Source organism: Coccinella septempunctata, chromosome 7 (assembly GCF_907165205.1).
Source record: "Coccinella septempunctata chromosome 7, icCocSept1.1, whole genome shotgun sequence".
Classification (NCBI taxonomy): Eukaryota; Metazoa; Arthropoda; class Insecta; order Coleoptera; family Coccinellidae; genus Coccinella; species Coccinella septempunctata.
In genome coordinates this window covers 18,945,180-18,966,844 of record NC_058195.1, presented here as the reverse complement: position 1 = coordinate 18,966,844, position 21,665 = coordinate 18,945,180, and the positions used below count along the sequence as shown (strand labels likewise).

Genomic DNA, 21,665 nt, shown 5'->3' with positions numbered 1-21,665 from the left:
TTTTTTTTCTAGCGGCCCTCCCTACGAAGGTACGACCTCCTAAATGACGCCACTGGAAATCCATTTTAGTGGAATAAGTTTCAAACTACTCGATATAATTTGATATGATTAATGGTAGTAAGGACCTCTTATATCACTGCACTCAAATTTCAATTGGCTTGTTCAGTTTACCAAGGGCGGACTGGGTTGTACATTTTAATGCTTACATTTTCAACACCCTCTATGATAAGGTGCTAAAAATAACAAATTTGGATACCTTGAACATTAAGCTAAAGAAAAGGTACTCTTGTTCAGTGTCGATAAAATGAACCGTTTTCGAAAAAAAAATAATGAAAGAAGTAAGTAATTTTTTAATTTCTATTAAAAATAACATGAAGTCTAGTTTTTTTGTCTGCAAAAAAGTGTGATACGAAAGTTATTGAAGGAACAAAAAAATTTCATTTTGTGTTATACAACAATAAAAAAAATGGATTTCCAGTGGCGTCATTTAGGAGGTCGTATCTTCGTTGAGAGGGCCGCTGGGAAAAAAAAATTATGGGAACTTGTCATCTTATTTTTTCAAGTTCTATCTGAATCCGAAAGATTTCCCACATTTTCCGGGACACCCTGTATAAACAACTGATTTAGAGAGTTGGGAAATCCTTATCTGTGAGCCAATAGCTGCATATTTTTGGGCCAAAATCCCAAACGAGAGACGACTATATTCTGGAGCGAATATATAACTGGAGCGTACCTAGCGAATACTTCCAACCCGGAAGCCAGATGAGAAATATGAAAAGCTTCAGAAATTCGAGACCTTCGACGTTGAAAAAACGCAAATGAAAAAAACAGTCAGTTGACGGTTTGAAAAAAGTGAGGTTAGCACCCATCACAGATAGGGGTGCACTGGCGGATCCAGGGCGAGGGCACATCCCTCACACAGACAACCTTCAGTCGTTTCAAACAATAGCTGCGACAGTCTGAACACAGTTTTGTGGTTAAAGAGTGGTACTTGTGAGTAAGGGCGACTGACACTTGTCCGGGGACCTACCAGAACGAAAAATATCAAATCAATACCTGACTGACCAACTATCTGTTTCTCGGGCACCTTTTCGGAAATTGCCCCTGCAGGGGTGGGTAGTACCGATTCAACTGATCAATAGTAGCTGTATTCGGGTTCGAATGGCGGACAGTCCGAGAATTGTTCTAGATCTGCGCAGTTGCAGCCTAGGATCGAATCCTAGGATCGAATCCTAGGATTGTTCGAGGATGGTTCTCATTTCATGAAAATCCGAACGCGATATAAACGTTATTAAAATATCCCAGATCAGTTCTCAGGTACTGAATTTGGATAGTTCTAGGATCGTCCCAGGATGATTCTGACAAAACCCGAACACGAAGAAGTTAGTCCAAGAACAGTCCAAAAAAAAACCCGAACAAGTACATTCTAATGCGCAAACTCCTGATAGTTCTAGAACGGTTCTTGTTCGAACCCGAATACAGCTAGTGAAGTTTGGTGTTCTTGACCTGAGTAAATTATTTTTATTGTTTCTTTAAGGCAAATCGAGTTAAGTAGATCTCCTGCTTGGTACCACGATCGATCGACAATCGAGTCGACAATCTATCGACAACTTATCGATGTCGGATTCCATAAGGCGTTATCGACAATCTAATTACACCCGACTGTTTTCCTGTTAACAAGATGTTTTACAGGGATACTGATCATCTGTGGTACAAATTTTCAACTATTCGACTTGAAGATAAGGTAGGAAAAACTGGATTACGAGTCGTGCGCTTGTCGTGAGCTTCTGGTATGTATTTCTTAATAAACTTTTTAGGGTTTTCACTCCCAATCTCTGAAACAAAATCAATTAAAAATGAAATAAACGATTTGCTCCTGCGTAAATTCTTGCACTAATTTCTCAGGAGCAAATCAACTAGAAAAAATTGTTGCCTGACAATGAACTGAAAATAAAGAACGTTGAAATTATAATTTTATGTTGAAACGTTTCGGAGTCTATATCAGACTCCTTCATCAGACGAAAATCAATTTTCGAAAATCTTCCGAATTGTATCTTTTGTTTGACATTAATTGTCAATACATAGAAACAGAGACTGCATAGAAACCTAAAATGTTTATTAAGAAATGCAGAATCCTCCTAGAATAAATTTCAATCGATATTTGTGATATGTACTCTGGTCTGCTAGTGCGATTCAGCTAAATTTTGTTCGCACTGTAAGTTGATACTAGCAAAGAGGTGTATAGGGTGTCAAAGTTGGAAAAACATACTTCGCTGTGTGTCGCTTTTCTCTCACCATTGACAGAAAATAACAATTTTCTCTCGAATGCTCTTTTTATTTCTATTACCTGACACATTTCTCATAACTCCTAAAGAGCACACACCTCTGGACACACGGTACACTAAAATTCATATCCTAGTTGAACACTTTACGGCACAACTAAAAGTTTGTAATCCTCCGAAACAGAATATCCTAGTTCATCAGACAACAACACTTGTGATTACAAATGTTAAAATCCAACAGATAAAGGGCGGCCTACACATTTTCTATTCAGTAGACGACAATCAAGATTGCTTAAATGAGCGTAAGTTCAGTTGAGAAAAGGTGACGTCAGTTTCACTGGAAAAGAACTTAACGTCAGGATTCTGCCGATAATGACTCAAGACAATACTATACATCACAAGAAATGATTCTCGAAGAAAATGATTATTAAATAATGTCACAATTTTCGATCTGGCGACAGTTTCGCCTAACGATTATACGTTATTGTTGTTTTGAAAGAAATGTAGACCAAGGTTGTTCGATATTCATAAGTATTATTGGTATTGTTTGTACACCATAATCCGCACAGAGTTAAATAAATAGAACCAATAATTTTTGGTTGAACAGTGCACACAGGCAAACGGAATTTTCTGGTAGAATAATTTAAAACAATACATAGAAATTCTGTGAGTTCATAGGCACTTCCTGATCTTCAATCACTGTTCAATAATAATAATAATAATATATAATTATTCCGAAGATCTCCTGCATAAAATATTCCCTTTGGTATTTCCCTGTCTGTTTCATTTCAACAGGTAATAAAAACTTTTCAGCACAATGCGAAAATATTGATTATTTCAGTTTCTTGCAAATTTACGACGTCAAATCGTAAACAAAAATTTTGTTGTGCCAATGGGTCGGACAAATGAACATCTACATGATACAGGAAATGGCTCAAATCCACCGAATTCCCTTTTTCTGCCTCGAAGGTCATCAAGAACAATGAACCCTTGTAGACAAGAAATGGGTACTGCCAACCCGGAAGACCATCTACCATCTACATCTACATCGCATCCTTTCCACGAAAGTGACACTACGGGTCACGTATTCGATACATTTTTGGTACGGTACAGGCATTCTACATTTTCTGAACGGCAAGTATAATCTAACAGTCTCTTCAATAACATATTTTTTATAAACGTGTTACTTGATAAAATACATTACCTCGATGATTCCAGATATGATTAATTTTCAATTTTCTGTAATGGGCTCAACGCCTAGTGCATATTTCACCTGTTTCCTGAAGCTTGATATAGCACATTTTTCGCACTACTACTATTATTTGCTGCGGTCAACTCAATTTTTCTCGAGTTTTTCGCACCCGATGACTTCCATACAATAACAGAAATGCTTTGAGTTCCAGAATTAAAATGCCAAATTTGAGGGAGATAGAAAGAAAATATTCGACAATAATCAATGTGGCGAAATCAACAAACTGCACAATCTTGGTTTGATACTTAGTCACTCCAAACACAAGTAATGTGGGTATAATTTATGACCGATATTTTGAACGATTAAATTTTATCAGTCCAAGAATACAATAGATCCAATTTCACGGAATTTCCGATTAATTTGAGTATTATTCGAGAGTAAATAATCGTAAAACTTTGTATAGTTCATTTTTTCGCAGAACGGAGTAGAACAGAATCCACAAATGCCGAACTACAAGCATTTTTCTATGTTTTATTTATTGTAAGAGAAGAGATCTCAGAGTGTTTGAATTAATCAATTGGCTGAATTTCGCCTTGGAAATTCTGAAGAAGAGCAAACATCGAGGCAAACATCTACTGCCATTTCACGATCTGTAAAACACTGGAATAAAACAGAACCCTACAGTCTGAGTCTGTAAATTTGGCAGAACGAAAAACACAGAGGGTGGAAGATCTGAAACATGCTCTTCAAAACCTATATACCCTCCGATTTTGTCGGGCACGAATTCACCCCCATTACCCCCAACTTGTGTGTCCGAAAAATTACGCTAAGTCGAGTAAATTTGAGATATTTGAATTTTTTTTTCTTTTAATATAATCCCTTCAAGATGCTCTTCAAGACCTATATACCACCTGATTTTGTCGGGCACGAACTCACCCCCCACTACCCCCAACTTGTGTGTCCGAAAAATTACGCTAAGTCGGGTAAAATTGAATTCGTGCCCGACAAAATCAGGTGGTATATAGGTCTTGAAGAGCATCTTAAAGGGAATATATTCACTAAAACAAAATTCAAATATCTCAATTTTACCCGACTTAGCATAATTTTTCGGACACACAAGTTGGGGGTAGTGGGGGGTGAATTCGTGCCCGACAAAATCAGGGGGTATATAGGACTTGAAGAACATCTTGAAGGGAATATATTCACTGAAAATAAAATTCGAATATCTCAATTTTACCCGACTTAGCATAATTTTTCGGATACACAAGTTGGGGGTAGTGGGGGTTGAATTCGTGCCCGACAAAATCGAAGGGTATATAGGTCTTGAATATCATCTCAAGGAGAATATATTCACTGAAAAAAAAATTAAAATGACTCAATTCTACCCGACTTAGCATAATTTTTCGGACACACAAGTTGGGGGTAGTGGGGGGTGAATTCATGCCCGACAAAATCGAAGGGTATATAGATCTTGAAGATCATCTCAAAAAGAATATATTCACTGAAAAAAAAATTAAAATGTCTCAATTTTACCCGACTCAGCATAATTTTTCGGACACACAAGTTGGGGTTAGTGGGGGGTGAATTGCTGCCCGACAAAATCATGTAGTATATAGGTCTTGAAGAGCATCTTAAAGGGAATATATTCACAAAAACAAAATTCAAATATCTCAGTTTTACCCGACTTAGCACAATTTTTCGGACACACAAGTTGGGGGTAGTGGGGGGTGAATTCGTGCCCGACAAAATCAAAGGGTATATAGGTCTTGAAGATCATCTCAAAGAGAATATATTCACTGAAAAAAAATTGAAATGTCTCAATTTTACCTGACTTAGCATAATTTTTCGGACACACAAGTTGGGGTTAGTGGGGGGTGAATTCGTGCCCGACAAAATCAGTGGGTATATAGGTCTTGAAGAGCATTGTAAATAGAATATATTAACTGAAAAAAATATTCAAATATTTCAATTTTAACCGACTTAGCATAATTTTTCAGACACACAAGTTGGGGGTAGTAGGGGGTGAATTCGTGCCCGACAAAATCAGTGGGTATATAGGTCTTAAAAAGCATTGTAAATAGAATATATTCACTGAAAAAAAAATTAAAATGACTCAATTCTACCCGACTTAGCATAATTTTTCAAACACACAAGTTGGGGGTAGTGGGGGGTGAATTCGTGCCCGACAAAATCAGTGGGTATATAGGTCTTGAAGCGCATTGTAAATAGAATATATTCACTGAGAAAAAAATTCAAATATCTCAATTTTTCCCGACTTAGCATAATTTTACGGGACCACACAAGTTGGGGGTAGTGGGGGGTGAATTCGTGCCCGACAAAATCAGGTGGTATATAGGTCTTGAAGAGCATTGTGAATAGAATATATTCACCGAAAAAAAAATTCAAATATCTCAATTTTCCTCGAAACCAGAAAACTGTAGTGCTAAAACATCGAAATTTGCCCACCCTGTACATGTTGTCTTGAATATTCTACAGAACAGCAAACAGAACATTAGGTAAATGGACCCCCTTCAATCGAACTAGATTACCGGCAGATTCACGTCCAAAGAAGGACATAAGTACTGAAAAATTCTAGAGAACGGGAAAGAATAAAATTGTAGGTCGCTATAGAACGGAATGACCAGAATACCAGACATATGATATTCTCGATTTCCGAACCTAACTTGTAATAAAGTTTCGCTTTCTCCTTGCAGTAATGCAACATATTATTGAAAAAACGTAAGCCCGAATATGCATAATTACCCCACACTTATCTCGCACATATCGAAATATCATTCTTCTCTGGTACAATAGATCCTCATCAGATTGTTCACATAAGGGGTTTCTTTTCAACTCGCAAATCGAAGAAAGTATACGGTTCCCAGAAAGAGCTATAGATAAGACTACACTATACCGACGGTTCGGGGATTCAATGCTAATGAGCATTGGCCAACTGGCCATAATTTAACGAAAGAGTCTTCGTCGCCTTTGATATTGCAGAATCCATTTATATGTGGCATCTTTGGAGAGATAAGTATTCAATCGCCATTTGAAGTATTTAAACACACCTACACGGGACGGCATCGTTCAATTTTTTTCAGATTTCATTGCCTGATTTTGAGCCTTCTAAACGAATTGATCGTACCTATTGATTGAAATTCAAAATCTGAACAACGAATCGAACACAAATCGCACAGATTTAAAGATGCAACAGAGCGTGAAGGCTTTCGATATTTTTCGTTATTCAAATCCCAATTATAAGGCACCATTTCCGTTCACTCTCTGTCCATCTAGAATAAATGAATGACTCTAGGTCATAGTGATATACAGAGATATCTCTGTATATCCCTTATGAAGAACTATCTGGAATGCGATTCACAGTGCCATTTGAACTTTGCACTCTGTATTAATGTGCATTAAGTTAATTTGAATGTCCTCACAAGTGGCTACTTCCAATATAATAATCGAATAGTGTATATAGCCAGCAGTGGAAAGAATACATATATTCGAAAACAAAAACAAGAAATATATATAGGTAGATTTCTAAAATATATATATATATATATATATGTATATATAAAAACTGCGTATTTGGAGCAAATCAAAAATAAATCCAACAGAGATCTTGAGGAGATTTCTTGGAAATCCTCTTCCGAGTCCTCTTCTTTTTGTTCATAAATGATTAATGAATAATGATTCTAAATTATCAACATTGTTTCGAGGATTGTTTATAAAATCGAATTATCCTTTAGATTCATATCTCAATTCCCCCCTTAGGAAGTATAACAAATAATGGAAATAATATGCTTATCTGAAAAAACACAAATCCCCTTTTCCTCACTATATTAATTTTGAAAAAGTCCCAGAACCAACTTGAAAGTGGAATTATCTCGGGAATTATGTTTTCCATTCGGCATTCGATTGTTCCCCTTACAATCTCTTGTACAATCCTAACAACTCTATTGAGAATTCTGGACAGAAATCTGTACTGCGCGAAGGGCGTTGTGAAATGCACAACACATATTTACTTGGTAGAAGTTTAAGTCGGTAATTTATTTTTTGAATTCCCTTCATAGTAGGTATTTCACGAAAAAGAGATTTGACTCCTATCTGAAAGACCATCTCTAATTTTAGACGACATTTGAATATCATTGTTTTTTTTTAATGAACGCGGATTTCCATTTGGAAAACACACCCCAATTATTCAACCAGGTCTTTTCGCAAACTTCCGGACAAATTTCTCAGAACTCACCCCAATTCAACATTCATCCACTGGCTCTGCCCATGTCACTTAACTCTGACAACAAAAACAAATACTGATAGGGCCAATGCAATGAACGACACTATAACAAATGTTAATTCTCCACTGACGATTACAATTAGCTCCGTTATCTCTTCAGTCTCCGGTTTATTTAACTCATAAATCCAATGTTAACGAACGTTAAAGTGGACAAAGGGAAATACGGAGACACTGGGCAGACGGGACAACGAAGAGCGAAACACAGCCAATGTTTATTTCTCTGCGCCTGTTGGATCTATGCCAGCCAGAGACAACTGACAGAATTGTCACTGTCAACTGTCACTGATCATAGACATAGAAGCTGTATTCGGGTTCGGCTTTTGGACAGTCCGAGAATGGTTCTAGAACTGCGCAGAGGATTTAATACTAGGGCGCAACAGTTTTGCGCAGTCCTAGAACAATTTTCGGACTGTCAGAAAGCCGAACCCGAATACATTGGCTGTGGTCCGTATATACACTTTGGTTTCTTCTGGTTAGTAAGTGGGCGGTCCGTATATGTCGAATTCCTGACAATTCGGTTCAATATCTGTCACTAGAGTAACCGCTCTGGTAACTTGTATATACGGACCATACGCATTGAGTGTTTTTAACACAGAACACAGATCCAACAGTGGTTTCTAACCTACGGACAGAGATATAGAAGCCTACGGACCATACGCACATTTGGCATTGAACTCTATGGGAGTTCCCATAGAGTTCAATGACATTTGGTAACCGAAAGTTACCAGAGCGGTTACTCAATAATCTTTAAATCGTAGATATCTACGCTTTGAATACATCTTCTATCAGAGACAACAGGTTGTCTCTGTCTTCTATCCTTATCTCCTTTATTGCTTCACAGCGCCAAAGATTATAGCAGAGTCTCTGGACAGAGACAACCCCATACAGAGACCTACTCTGTAATCTGTGGACAAACCTCTGGATTAGAGTAATCTCTGGCGCCACCTGGCCATTGGCTGTTTCTTGCGGACACATTTCGTTACACTAGACGTGGTATAAATTTTTTTGACGTAAAGAATCTGCGTAGACTTTAATGTCTTTCTGTCTTTCCACCAAACTCCAAACTGACAGAAAAAGGTTATGTGTGATTTATTTTCAAACTGAGCAATTTCCATCAATCTGAGTTACAATCCCGAAAAAAATGTCTTCGTCAAACACCCGAAATTCATGTGATAACGAAAATTTGTGCGTCCTTTGCTTCAAAAATGTCGACATATATTCAGTGGGCATATGTGATCATGCAGTATGTTTCGAATGTTCTACTAGGATGAGGGTACTTTGCAGACAGAATGAGTGCCCAATATGCAGGGGTGAAATGCCCAAGGTGATTACCAAACCGTGGAACCATCGGTTGTTGTTTTTTCCGTGTAAATTGATGTTTTGTCATATTATGTAATTTGGTTGTTCCAGGTTATTTTCACTAAAGAGATCCAGTCGTTTACTACTCTTTTCGGAAAATACTTTAAAACTAGTCAGCAGGATCCCAAATACGGTTTGATATTCGCTACAAACGAGATCAAGAAGGAGTACAATAGAATTCTGGAGCATAGATGTTCAGTATGTCCCATAGACCAATCTTGGCCTTTCAGGACCTTCAACCAGTTGAAGGATCATATGAGAAGGGAACACGAACTCTTCTATTGCGACATTTGTATCGAGAATGTCAGAATATTCTCTTCTGAACGAAGGCACTATACCCGACAAGAGCTGGGAATGCATCGTAGAAAAGGAGATCCTGATAATACCTCTCATCGGTAAGTTATGGAAATTGTTTCAACAACAGTTTTTTCAATCTCATTATTTCATTTTTATCTTCAGTGGGCATCCTCTGTGTGAATTTTGTGACACTCGTTTCATGGATAGCGACGAACTATACCGCCACATGAGGAGAATTCATTTGTTCTGTCATTTCTGTGATGCTGATGGTAGACACCTCTATTATAAGAACATCCCTGATTTACAGAAACACTTCAAAGAAGAACATTACTTTTGTGAAGAGGGTGAATGTAAAATAGTTCCTTTAGCATCGGCATACAGGACTGAGATTGATTTGAAAGGTAAGTTTTCAATTGATTACAGGATTATTCCTGATACAAATAGATTTAATATGATAACGAGTCTTTCCCCTTTTGTTGTTATCAAACATTTTTAGCCCATATTGCTGCATTTCATGGTAGACATCTCGGGAAAACTGCATCAAAACAAGTTAGGACCTTGGAATTAGCTTTTACCTTAGCACCAAGAAGTTCATCTAGTAGGAAAAACCATGGTGATCAAAACAGGGAGAACAGGTTAGTTTGTAACTAACTAATCTATAAAATGAATCATGTGATACATTGGAGGCAGTCAAATTAACATCAAAATATGTATTTATCAGTGATATATATTGGAAATTTGGAGAATTTCGACTTCAAAAACATTCAACATGGAATGTTGTAGGTGTAGTTCGAATTTTCACTGCTAGAAAGGAAACTCGTTACAGCATACATCGCCGACTAAAGGCTGATTCATGCTAAACCGTGTCGGGTCCGGGCCGGGACCGACTCCGGGCCGTTGCAACTGGGTCGCCTCTCTGAAAACACGGGCACGGCACGTGTCCCAACCGGTGTAGTGCGGATGGGTCAATTGAAATTTCTCATATAATTCTTTTACCGTGTCCCGTCCGGGTCCCGGCCCGGGCCCGACACGGTCTAGCATGAATCAGCCTTAATGCCTTTGCTTACTGAAGTTTTTCATTTTGAGTAATTATGAACAGAAATATTTTAAAACTTGCGAAGGACCAATGATGAAGTGTCGTTTTCACATCTTTCGAGTTATTTTTTTTGGATTCCAAAGGATTTCATGAATTATTTTGATGGGACAAAACAATGAGATTGCATGATGGCCTTGATGATGGTTATAGATGAGATATCTTCAGAGGGATTTTTTGCCGACTTTTTGTATTTAGTGTTTTTCTTTTACCGGTTATGCTAAATTATGTGTTTTTTCATTTTGATGAGTTGCATATGCTGACAAAGTTTATCTACCCATGAAAAATATCTACAGATATGGATCTGCCAGCTAAGATGTTTTTTTCTTTAATCGTCAGATTAGTAGAAGAAGGAGCTGTAGGTCATGAACCTGGAGTTCCAGGGGGCGGTCAAGATCGTATCTTTCACAACGCCCTAACGCCGATGGATTTTCCAGCCTTGGCAGGCTCGTCGAGCTCCTCCGCCCCTCAATTTAGACATACTACCAGTTTTGCCCAAAAGAACAGCTCGAAGATAAACATGAATGATTTTCCTAGCTTAGGTGAGATTAGAGGAAAATGGAACTTACCTTGAAACTCATAAATATAATCAAATCATTTTCAGGAAATAGGTCAAATAGACCAACATCTGGAGTTACGATAACTGCAAGCAGCAATTCAGAAGTAAGCATAAGCAGGAAACAAAACCAGTTTCCCTCCTTAGGGAAACCTTCGACGTCTAGAGAGAGCACTGTTTTACTCAGCGTACACAAGTAAGAAAAGAACTGAATTCAAGTTAGAATTTATATCAATTCCAGTCATCTCAGTCATTATCTTTTAATTCATCCTTTTTTGAAACTTACATTGATAATCTTTGCAGTAATCAAGACTCCAAAGCTCCCAAGGTGTCCATCCAAGTCAATCACAAGTCCAACGGAAGCATCCACACGCAGATCACCACGACAACTGCATCGAGTTCGCAAGGTACGAAAAATCAGAGATCCATCGAAGATTTTCCTGCTCTAGGGGGATCCAGCAAGAAAGCTGTCAGTCAACCGCAGTGGGTTCAGGTGAAGTCCAAGAAATCAGAAAAACCCAACAAAGTGGCCCCTGCCCCTCAACTGCCTCCTAAAGATCTGAGTCAATTTCCTGATCTCCAAAAAGGTTAATTGAAATATTTATTGTTTCGAAAAGCCACTCTGAAAGTTTTATATCGGGAGAGGAAACTGAATTAATTCATCCTTTCATTCCAGTTCCTTTTGTCGATTTAAAACTTTCTGTCTAAATTAAAATGTCAAACTAATAAACTAATATCAACTTTAGGTAAGCAAAACAAAAAGACGTCTAGCATAAAAGTTCCTGTTTCAAATAACTGGGTGAATCTAACCTCGCTATCGAAAGACCAATCGAATAACAACAAAAACAACGCCAATACAATGAAGCAAACATCAAAAGAAAACCAAGAGCAGTGCAAAACCAACAAAAAAAAGAAAAAAGCAAAGTCCGCACAAGACAACCAAGAACAGGAGAACAAACGGACAAACTCCAAAAATGAAGTGAGTGAAAACAGAGAGAATTCGGAAGTTAGACTTAATGGAGACGCTTCTTCAGACAGTGGGTCTAGTTCAGACAGTCAAAAAGAGGTGAAAAAGCCTCCCCCAGGCTTCAAACTACCACCTCCGCCTGGTTTCGGGAATCGATTTTCCGATTTTCCTTCCTTGGGAGTTCCTAACGATTTGACTTTCACAACTAGTTCAGGTCAATCCTTTTCGATTGTTTCAAAGCCAAACAATTATAAGCAACCTATGAACGCTGTAGTCAGGAACCAGAACATTGTCAAAAAGTTGCGGATGGTTAGCGGAGAGGAGGTAGTGCAAGAATTCAAGAATCGGTCTGTGCAGTTCCACAACGGTCAACTGAGTGGTCAGAAATTCTATGATTATTGTAAGACAGTGTTTGGGCCCAACTTTGAGGATTTCTTCCCGGAAATGCTGGTACTGTTGCCTGATATTGAGAAGCAGCAAGAACTGTATGGCATACTTGCCGGAAAAGCCAAAAAGAACCTGCTGGTTTGCGAGAATTGCAGACAGGTAATTTTCAAGAAAGAACTGACCGATCATTATAAATATCACACATTCGAAAATCAATTCACAAGTAGAATGACGAGCAAAGTTAACAATGAGAATTCATGGAATAAGTGATTTTTGTTCCTGTTTTCTTTGCTTTGAAAAAACAAAGAATATTTCAATAAATAATCATGTTCCACAGTCTGTTACTGTTAAATCACTAAGGAGAAGTTGCATTTCATTTTGGACTCCCTCCAAATGCAATATTTATATTTCGACATTTTTTTTACCAAATTTTGCTTCTTATTTTCCTATTTGAGTTTCCCCATCTTATTAATCATATTTTTTATCCCGCATTGGACAAACTAGTTTTTTTTTTCAGTTTGAATATTGGTGTTTGTATAAATTATAAATATTAGTTCAATAAGGCTATAATATATTAGAAAGTAGTTTTTCAGTTCATTCTAATCAATCCTTGATCTTTACTTTGTTATTTCCGTTTTTTCTTTGTTACATTACATCAACTGTTGTTCAAAAAAGTTGAAACACTACCATATTTCTTCAGAATCAAAATTCCTACTTATTTTCGTCTTTGTTTTTTACCCTAGTTCATTTATCAACTTCGATTACATTTTGTAAAAATGTAAATATATATATATACATATTCTTTACTTTTATAAGGTACTTACTACTTAGGCATATTCAGATTTATGACTAATGTAAATTCAAAGATGACAAATAAAGTATTTTTTACACCTAATCGTGTCTGATTGAAACTTGAAAAAACATTCTAACTGCCCACTGCAACAACTGTATGATATACTTTATGGCCCAAAATGAATAAAAATCTTATATCATGACTCTAATGTCAATCGTATTTTGTTCAATATATTTGTAAAGAATTGAAAAGCTCTTGGAGAATTCAGTTTTTCTTTATTATTCCTTCGAATAAATTCTCGATTGGAGCAACTGATATTCAATATTTATGGTTTACTAACATTTCATTCTCAAGTTGAATGCCTTTCGAGGCCTAATTTTCCAATAATTGTAATATGCCATAATGTGCATCATATTTAAAATGATTATTGAAAGTAATCCTGATGTTAATTTCAAGATCATATAACATTCTAGTCACTAAAATATTTATATAAAAGAGATGTCGAGAATAAAATTCAAAAATGGGTCTTCGAAAAATTATAGAGTAGATTCATAGGAATTCATAGGACCATATAGAATTATGTGTAGGAAACGCCCTCATATCTCTAGTGCTAAAAACAGACTATATTTTGGTCAGTGAAAAAACACTTGACAATGAGATGGCGCTCAAAACGTGCTTTCAATACAGAAACACTGTTTAACAGTTTTCTGTTTTATAATTGAGGGGCGCGGAATTCGAATAATATTCCTTGTATTTTAATATCGACTTCGTTTAAACCAGAAAACAAACATCCTGAGCGACAAAACAAAAAGTATGGTTGTGTTGTGTGATCAGGATGTTAGTTCTCATCTGAACTTTGTTTGGCATCAATTAATATCAATGAAAAACGCTATTGGATGTGCTATATTTTTATTTGCAATTTATAAATTATTTACAAAAATTGAACAAATAAAGCTTTGACTAGGACTAGTATATGGTGATCTGCTATACGTAGAAGATTTTATTTCTCTGCAATAGGTTGTTTTAAATTAATGAACTTAGTTGAATTTGTACAATATACATTTATCAGAAATTAAAATGAACCAATTAGTCCGAAAGCTGGCAACAGAAATCGGCAAGAGCTTTGTAATGGCTCATAATCAAATATGATTTAGTATTAAGGGTGTAGGCAAAGATTATAATCTCTTTGGGTGTAGGTACATTAGTCAGCACCCCAAGGGCGGCTCGTCAGAGGAGGCAAGGGAGGCTAAGCCTCCTCATAAAGCTTAGAGCTAAAATACATTCATTTCGGGCATGTCCTCATTTTCAGAAAGTAATTTCTATATAAATTTTCCGAACACCTGAACTAGATATTCAGATAAAAATAAGTTCATTTTTCGGTCTTCCGCTCATAAAAATCCAGCATAACAATCATACAATCCACCGGCCGCGTACGCGTCCGCCGCGTCTAATGTGAATATTTCACCTACTCGGACGGAGGCTGTTGGGCCTGCTGCCTCCGTTGATAGTGTAACCAAAGAGTAACCAACTGCAAAGATTATAGAGTAGAAAGATAGGAAACGAAGCGACTAGAGTGATGTTAGCGCCATCTGTGTTTCAAATGTGTTTTTAAGGCCCTAAGACTGGTTAAAATTCTAATTCGAGGGACATATGAAATTTTGCGAAATGTCAGAGTCAGATGGCCATTTTGATCAAACCGGTTTTGAATGTTTTGATTCTCGTATCCATAGACAACCTCGTATCGCCTTTTGTTTTTCGAGCCCGTTCTAGCTGATTATTGAAATTGGTGTATAATTTCTTGGCGAAAACCTCAAAACATCGTTCGAAAATTATTGTATGGTGAAGAACTGTGGATCAAATAAAACGAATTTTACTAAGGAAAATGGGAATGTAAGTATTAACTGGTAACATGTGACTCGGTCTTTCATTGATTTTTATTTTCAGAGCTACGAAGTGGATAAAATTGTCAGGGCGTAAAGGCCTGCAAACACTATACTGACTACACCATGTGCTAGTCGATTGAGAAGTTTATCCACGTGAATTGTTGTATGCAGGAAGCATCTCTTACATGAAGGGCTCATTTAGGGGAAATTATGACTTTTACACGTCCATTCAAAGATTCTCAATTGCCTTCAATATATTCAGAAATGCAAAAGTTTTATGGATTTCGATTTGGAAATCGGGTGACTGTCAAATTGTTGTTTGGAAAGTCAAAGTTTTATGAAACCTTCTGTGAGTGTTCATTCGTCAATCAATTTGTATATTGTGTCATAAAGAGACCATACCATGCAGAAATCATGAAAAAGCATGAAGAAATTATACTGACGGGCTTGAATACAAGTCTTGTATAACTCTGTAAGGTTTTTTTCAATTGTGGTTCTGAAAATTTTGTGAATAATATGTAAGTAACGGAAATATGTATCCTATGACGGTAAATTGCATATTGGTTCATATCAATTTCTGATATAAATTGTAAAAATTCAACTCAGTTTATTAATTCGAAACTTTTTCACAGAAAAAACACCTTTCACGTAACTATAGCAGATAACCATGTACTCTTGTATCCTAGTCAAAGCTCTATTCGTGGTCCATAATTTCAAATTTTTGTAAATTTTTTATAGATTGCAAATAAAGATTTATCACATCCAACAGCGTATTTCATTGATACCAATCGATTCCAAACAATGTTCAGATAAAAACTAACATCCTGGTCACAAAACAAAACCATCGTTTCGTTTTGTCGCTCAGGATGTTTGTTTTCTGGTCTCAACAAGGTCAATATTGCAATTGAATACAAGGAATAGAATTCGAATTTCGCGCCCCTCAATTATAAAAGAGAAAACTGTTATTAAACAGTTTTTCTGTATTGATAATACGTTTTCAGCGCCATCTCATTGTCAAATGTGTTTTCACTGGCCAAAATGTAGTCGGTTTTTAGTACTAGCGATATGAGGGCGTTTCCTATCTTTCTACTATCTTTGTCTTGTTGGTTACTCTTTGGTGTAACTCACGCATACGTTCTTTGGACTCACATACTAGCCGAACAAGAATTCAGCTGACTTACTGTACCATATTCGCCCGTAAAATGTACCAGAGGAGGCACAGCTCCCCTGTTGATTCTTTCGTGCCGTCTTCGATTGTATTCGCTTGATATGATCTCCGGCGGTAGGGGCGTTGTCTGGCAGTAGTTGTTATGATTTCAATTTTCAATTTGAATGTAACGACTTCGTGGAGAACTGGAACTTCGGGAAATTTGTGATATATTCTTGTTAAGATAGGTTGTTTTGTTAGGACGTTAGGGGTAAGTACTGAAACGGATCAAAAAATAAAATGGAATTGAATATTGAGAATTAACTGTACACGTTGTTAAAACCCTTACAAGACCTCCACCAAATTTAATTACACTAAAGTCTACCGAAAATCTTCAGAATAGAAGTTTCATACATTAAGAAAGCAATCTCGTGCCGCAAGGTGTTAAACTCGGGCTCAGGTTCATTGATACTTTTCAAGTGTTTATGTTGAGTGAAAATTATGAAACTAATATAGAAACGTAGATAAGAAAATTCTTCATTTAGTGGAGACAACCAAAGCCATCAAAATATTCAAGATTCTGGCAATTTTCTGCATACAAAGGTGAAAATTGGTTCAAGAAAGGAAAGCGAACATTCGAACAATCATTGATCCCATATGTGTGGTTAAGATCCAGGCACATATTGATACGATAAACAAGGAAGTAAATTCAAGAATAAATAAAGAGTACCATACGCTCACATACTAGATTGATGATGCCACAAAATAACGGAGAAGAAAATATCACATTAACAGATCTACTGCACGAAATAAAGAATTCAAAGGACGAAGTAAAGAATTGTATTTCGGCAACAGAAGTAAGACTGCGGTTGGAAATTCAAGAGCTAAAAAATAAAAACGAGACTTTAGAAAAAGAGAAAGAAATTTTGAAAGAAAGACTGGAAAGAACCGAACAGTTTTGCAACAAAAATAATATTGTCATATTTGGCTTGAATAAAGGATGTCCATTGAAAGCAGACTACCTTTGCAGTGAAATCAATCGAATATTGGATGTGCAGATCGAACCGGAGGAGATAAATGATTATTACACATTAGGAAAAGAAGATAATAGCCCAATTAAGATAGAATTCATCTCTTATCAAAGTAAGAAAATAATATTTGAAAGTGTTAAAAAAATTAAGGGTACAGGAGTGGCTATTGCGAATGATCTAACTCTGAAGCAACGACAGGAACTACAGAAGCTAAAGTCCTTTTTACGAGAAGCTAGAACAAAATATTCAGAGAGATCATTTTTGAAAGGAAATAAACTAATAATTGGGGAAGAATCATACACTTTAGAGAAATTAGAGAGATTCGGACTCGAACGAAACAAAACTAGGAGTGCTCCAAATACACCGAGTATAAATTCGGAAAGTGATTATGTGAGAGAGGAGATTCCGACAACTTCAACGTCGAAAGAAGTAACAAGAGAAATAACATCAAAAGAAGAAATTAATGAAGATAGGAAATCCCACAATACCCCTCGATTACCCACACATAAAAAAGGATTTTTCAACAAAAATAGGTCCCAACCAGAAAAGATTGTGGGGATGACCCTAAGACATAAATCAACATCAGAGAGAAAAAACTAGCCAGACCATAAAAGTAAGTAAATATTACGAAATAAAACAAATAATAATAAAACAAATAAGAAAAATCAAGTAAAAAAAATAAAAAATAATAATATAATTGTTGTTACTACATTTTTTTGGAACGAGTAATTAAATTTTGAAATTCGGATGAATTTGTAACGTCAAGATGGACCCTTTTATTAGACAATATCGAAATGACGACTATAATACTATCGTCGTCGAGAAAATTGATGAAATCAATAAATGGAGGATTAATGAAATGTTTGATATCCTACAGATGAATATAAGAAGTATTCAAATGAATTTTGAGGAGTTACAAGTATACCTAGAAGGAATGACTATATCATTCGATATCATCATACTGACGGAAACATTTGTGGTAGATGACATAAATTTATTTAAATTAAATGGATACCGGCATGTCTATAATGAAGGTAGATACAATAGAAATGATGGTACAATCGTTTATGTGAAGGAAAATATAAATTTTGAACATGAGAACATACAACTGGGGGAAGTAACAGCTATAGATTTGAATATTCAGAACAACAAAGAAAGAATTAGATTAACTGCAATATATAAGTCGCCTAAATATGTAATCACTGATTTCAATGAAAAATTAGCGCTTTACTTAGAGGATAAAAAACATTGTAAAAAACACATTATCACAGGAGATATAAATATTGATTTATTGGAGAATGAACATGTAGTAGAAGAGTACAAAAATATATTGAACTTCTTTGGCTTCACATCGTATATAAATAAGTATACACGACCTGAAAGTAAATCGTGTCTAGATCATTTTTTCGTGAAGGGTTTTCAACGGGGAGAATCGGACATCAAAGGTTTTGTTCTTCATAATTTGATAACGGATCATTATCCAATATTGTTGAGTGTAGATCTGAAAATAAAAAGGAAAAATATTATATTAAAGAAAGAAAAAAAATACACAAATTACCTCAAATTGAAAAATGCACTGAGTCTGGAAGATTGGCAGCATTTATATGAAATTGAAGATGTCAATGAGGGAACTGAATACTTCTTGAATATATTGAAAAACCTGATAGAGACAAATACAACAACAATTCGTATAAAAAACAAAGAGAGGATTAAAAAAGAATGGATTACGCCGAAAATATTAAAAACAATAAATGAAAAACAAAATATGTATACCAAACTCAAAAAGAATCCTAATAATGAAGAACTTAAAATAAAATATTCGGAAATGAAAAAACAATTACGTAAAACAATATTGAGAGCTAAACAAGAATATTTTGAGAAATGTATCGAGGATAATCAGAACGAAACTATAGCCTTGTGGAGGTACGTGCAAAATTCCTCGAAAAAGGAAACACGAATTACATGCATAAGGACAGAAGAAAATAGGGTAGTTGAAGATGAACAGGAAATAAGCGATATATTTAATGACTATTTTAGCGGTATTGGAGAGAGATACGCCAACGAAATAACGGAACCAGCAGAATTCGAAGAAGAAAAAATTCATTTACAAGAATCTTTTTTCCTATTTCCCACAGATTCCGAAGAAGTAGAAAAAGTTATAAGTAGCCTCAAATCCAGAAAATCTACTAGACATGATGGAATTCGCTCAGAAGTTTTGAAACAAGTGAAACATGAGATATCAGAACCTATCACCTATTTAGTCAACAATTGTTTCGAAAAAGCGTGTTTTCCTGACATTTTGAAGATAGGGATAATAAAACCATTACACAAAGGCGGAGATAAAACACAAGTTAACAACTACAGACCAGTTACTCTTATATCCAATGTGGCGAAAATATTTGAAAAGTTAATTAAAGTTCGAATGGTGGCTTTTATGAATAAGTACAATATACTTTCCAACAGTCAATTTGGGTTTCGCCAGGGCGTTTCAACAGAAGATGCTATAAAATTAGTGACTGAAAAATTATATGAAAACATAGATAAAAATATTCCAATTCTAGCTGTTGTGATAGATCTGGCGAAGGCTTTCGATACTGTTGACCGTCAAAAATTATTAGAAAAACTATCAAATCATGGCTTTAGAGGAAAAATAAACACCTTATTCCGCAGTTTTCTTTCAGGCAGAAAACAGATCACAAGAATAAATGGGAAATTTAGTAGAACAAAGATACCTAAATATGGGGTTCCGCAAGGAACAGTACTCGGGCCTCTCTTTTTCCTGATTAATCTGAATGATATATTTCAACAAAAATCTGCTGGAGAAATTATAAGTTTTGCCGACGATATGATAGTAATGTACGAAGATACATCTTGGGAAAATCTGAAACAGAAAACAATAAAAGATTTCAGGATGCTAAAGAAATGGTTCGAACAAAGTAAACTCACCCTAAACCAACAGAAGACCCAATATCTAACCTTTTCATCTAATAAAGTTGGACTTCCAAATTTGGGCACCCTTCGAGTCGACGATAGGTTGGAAATAGTGAATACTAATTCAACGAAATATCTTGGTGTTTATATAGACCAACATTTGAAGTGGGATCAACATATGAATTATTTGACTAGAAAGCTAAGAGGAATTGCATACAGATTCAGAATAATACGAAAAGATATCCAATCCACAAGACATCTCCAAATACTTTATGACGCACTTGTGCAATCACAACTCTCGTATGGAATCATAGGATGGGGAGGTGTCTTGGATTGTCATAAAAGAAGCATAGATGTCTTGCAAAAATATATTTTGAAAATAATTTATGGAAAGAAGTTCACATTCCCTAGTAGACAGATTTACGAACTATCAAAAGCATTAGATATAAGGCAAATCTATGCAAATAAAATTATAATAAATATCAAACAGAAGAAGATAAAATTAGTCATCAGAGAGCACAACTACCTGACCAGAACAAGAAACGTCAACTATAAAAGACAGAGGGCAGAAAAAAGAATAGGACAGAGAAGCTGCACATACCTAGCGTCTAGATTGTACCCAAATGTGCCTACGGAAATAAGAGAGCTGAGAAACATAAAGAAATTCAAGAAGGAAATAAAGAACTGGTTGACGTCAGAAGATAGATCCAAGATACATAAAATAATCAATTCAACATAAAGAATAACTATATATAATAATAAAAAAAATTAAATAAGAACTAAAAAAAAGGAAAATAACCCGATTGTGACAGATATTCCCGAATGTGACTGTGAACCCGACGAAGACGAAATATGTATATGTATACAACGGCGTGACGAGGAAAGGGGACAGAACAAGATCTTCATTTTAGTATTTTATAAATTTGTTTTAGTTAGAGTGAAATTTTTTTTAAACAACTGTAAACAGTTATTATAAATAACTCACAGTTTTTTCTAGAGTTTAAACATGTAATATTCGAATAAACTCATTTCTATTCTATTCTATTCTATTCTATTCAGTGTTGTTTGGTACGATAAATGTGATTGGTTAACTGGATCGATCAAACGGGAAAAATTATTTTGCTGGCCATATTTACTATTTTCTCATCAAACAGAATATATTTGAGCCAGTCAGAGGAAAAGTGGTATAAGTCACAAATTCCGATTTTTGAGTTATACCGATATTTGGGTACCAAAGGCATTGATAGGTATGGAAAATTTTGTTAATTAAATGGGTATAACTCGGTCAAAACGACGATTTGACTCATACCACTCATAAGAAGAATAATATGCAACCTTTGGTACCCAAATATCGGTATAACTCAAAAATCGGAATTTGTGACTTATACCACTTTTCCTCTGACCGGCTCATTTCATGGTTCAAAACGGGGTTTTCAGATTTGAAAAA

The 21,665-nt window shown here is 35.7% G+C and overlaps 3 protein-coding genes across 7 annotated transcripts in view; 2 read left to right on the top strand and 1 right to left on the bottom strand.

Moving 5' to 3' along the window:
• The window catches only part of LOC123317414 (prominin-like protein), a 30,791-nt gene extending 22,775 nt beyond the window's left edge, over nt 1-8,016 (bottom strand). For 3 of the 5 annotated variants that reach the window (XM_044903932.1, XM_044903935.1, XM_044903936.1), the window contains exon 1: nt 7,727-8,016. The gene's annotated coding sequence lies outside the window, so the exon portion shown is untranslated. Of the gene's footprint in view, nt 1-2,347; nt 2,483-3,486; nt 3,777-7,726 lie in introns of those variants that run through there. The other 2 variants (XM_044903933.1, XM_044903934.1) reach the window with 2 other exon arrangements.
• On the top strand, nt 437-3,467 carry LOC123317415. Its single transcript, XM_044903938.1, has 2 exons — nt 437-1,744; nt 3,124-3,467. The coding sequence occupies exons 1-2, from the start codon at nt 1,682-1,684 to the stop codon at nt 3,424-3,426; spliced, it is 366 nt and encodes a 121-aa protein (XP_044759873.1). The 5' UTR covers nt 437-1,681; the 3' UTR covers nt 3,427-3,467.
• A 726-nt stretch (nt 8,017-8,742) lies between the features above and the next one.
• On the top strand, nt 8,743-13,328 carry LOC123317125 (E3 ubiquitin-protein ligase ZNF598). Its single transcript, XM_044903510.1, has 8 exons — nt 8,743-9,098; nt 9,185-9,528; nt 9,593-9,831; nt 9,927-10,065; nt 10,863-11,065; nt 11,128-11,275; nt 11,383-11,666; nt 11,826-13,328. The coding sequence occupies exons 1-8, from the start codon at nt 8,916-8,918 to the stop codon at nt 12,701-12,703; spliced, it is 2,418 nt and encodes an 805-aa protein (XP_044759445.1). The 5' UTR covers nt 8,743-8,915; the 3' UTR covers nt 12,704-13,328.
• The last annotated feature ends 8,337 nt before the right edge of the window (nt 13,329-21,665 follow it).

Coding starts and splice junctions, on each gene's coding strand:
- LOC123317415 (XM_044903938.1), top strand. CDS start 1,682: ATGTTTTACAGGGATACTGATCATCTGTGGTACAAATTTTCAACTATT. Junction 1,745..3,123: donor CTATTCGACTTGAAGATAAG/GTAGGAAAAACT, acceptor TGATTATTTCAG/TTTCTTGCAAATTTACGACG.
- LOC123317125 (XM_044903510.1), top strand. CDS start 8,916: ATGTCTTCGTCAAACACCCGAAATTCATGTGATAACGAAAATTTGTGC. Junction 11,276..11,382: donor GTTTTACTCAGCGTACACAA/GTAAGAAAAGAA, acceptor TAATCTTTGCAG/TAATCAAGACTCCAAAGCTC. Junction 11,667..11,825: donor ATTTCCTGATCTCCAAAAAG/GTTAATTGAAAT, acceptor TATCAACTTTAG/GTAAGCAAAACAAAAAGACG.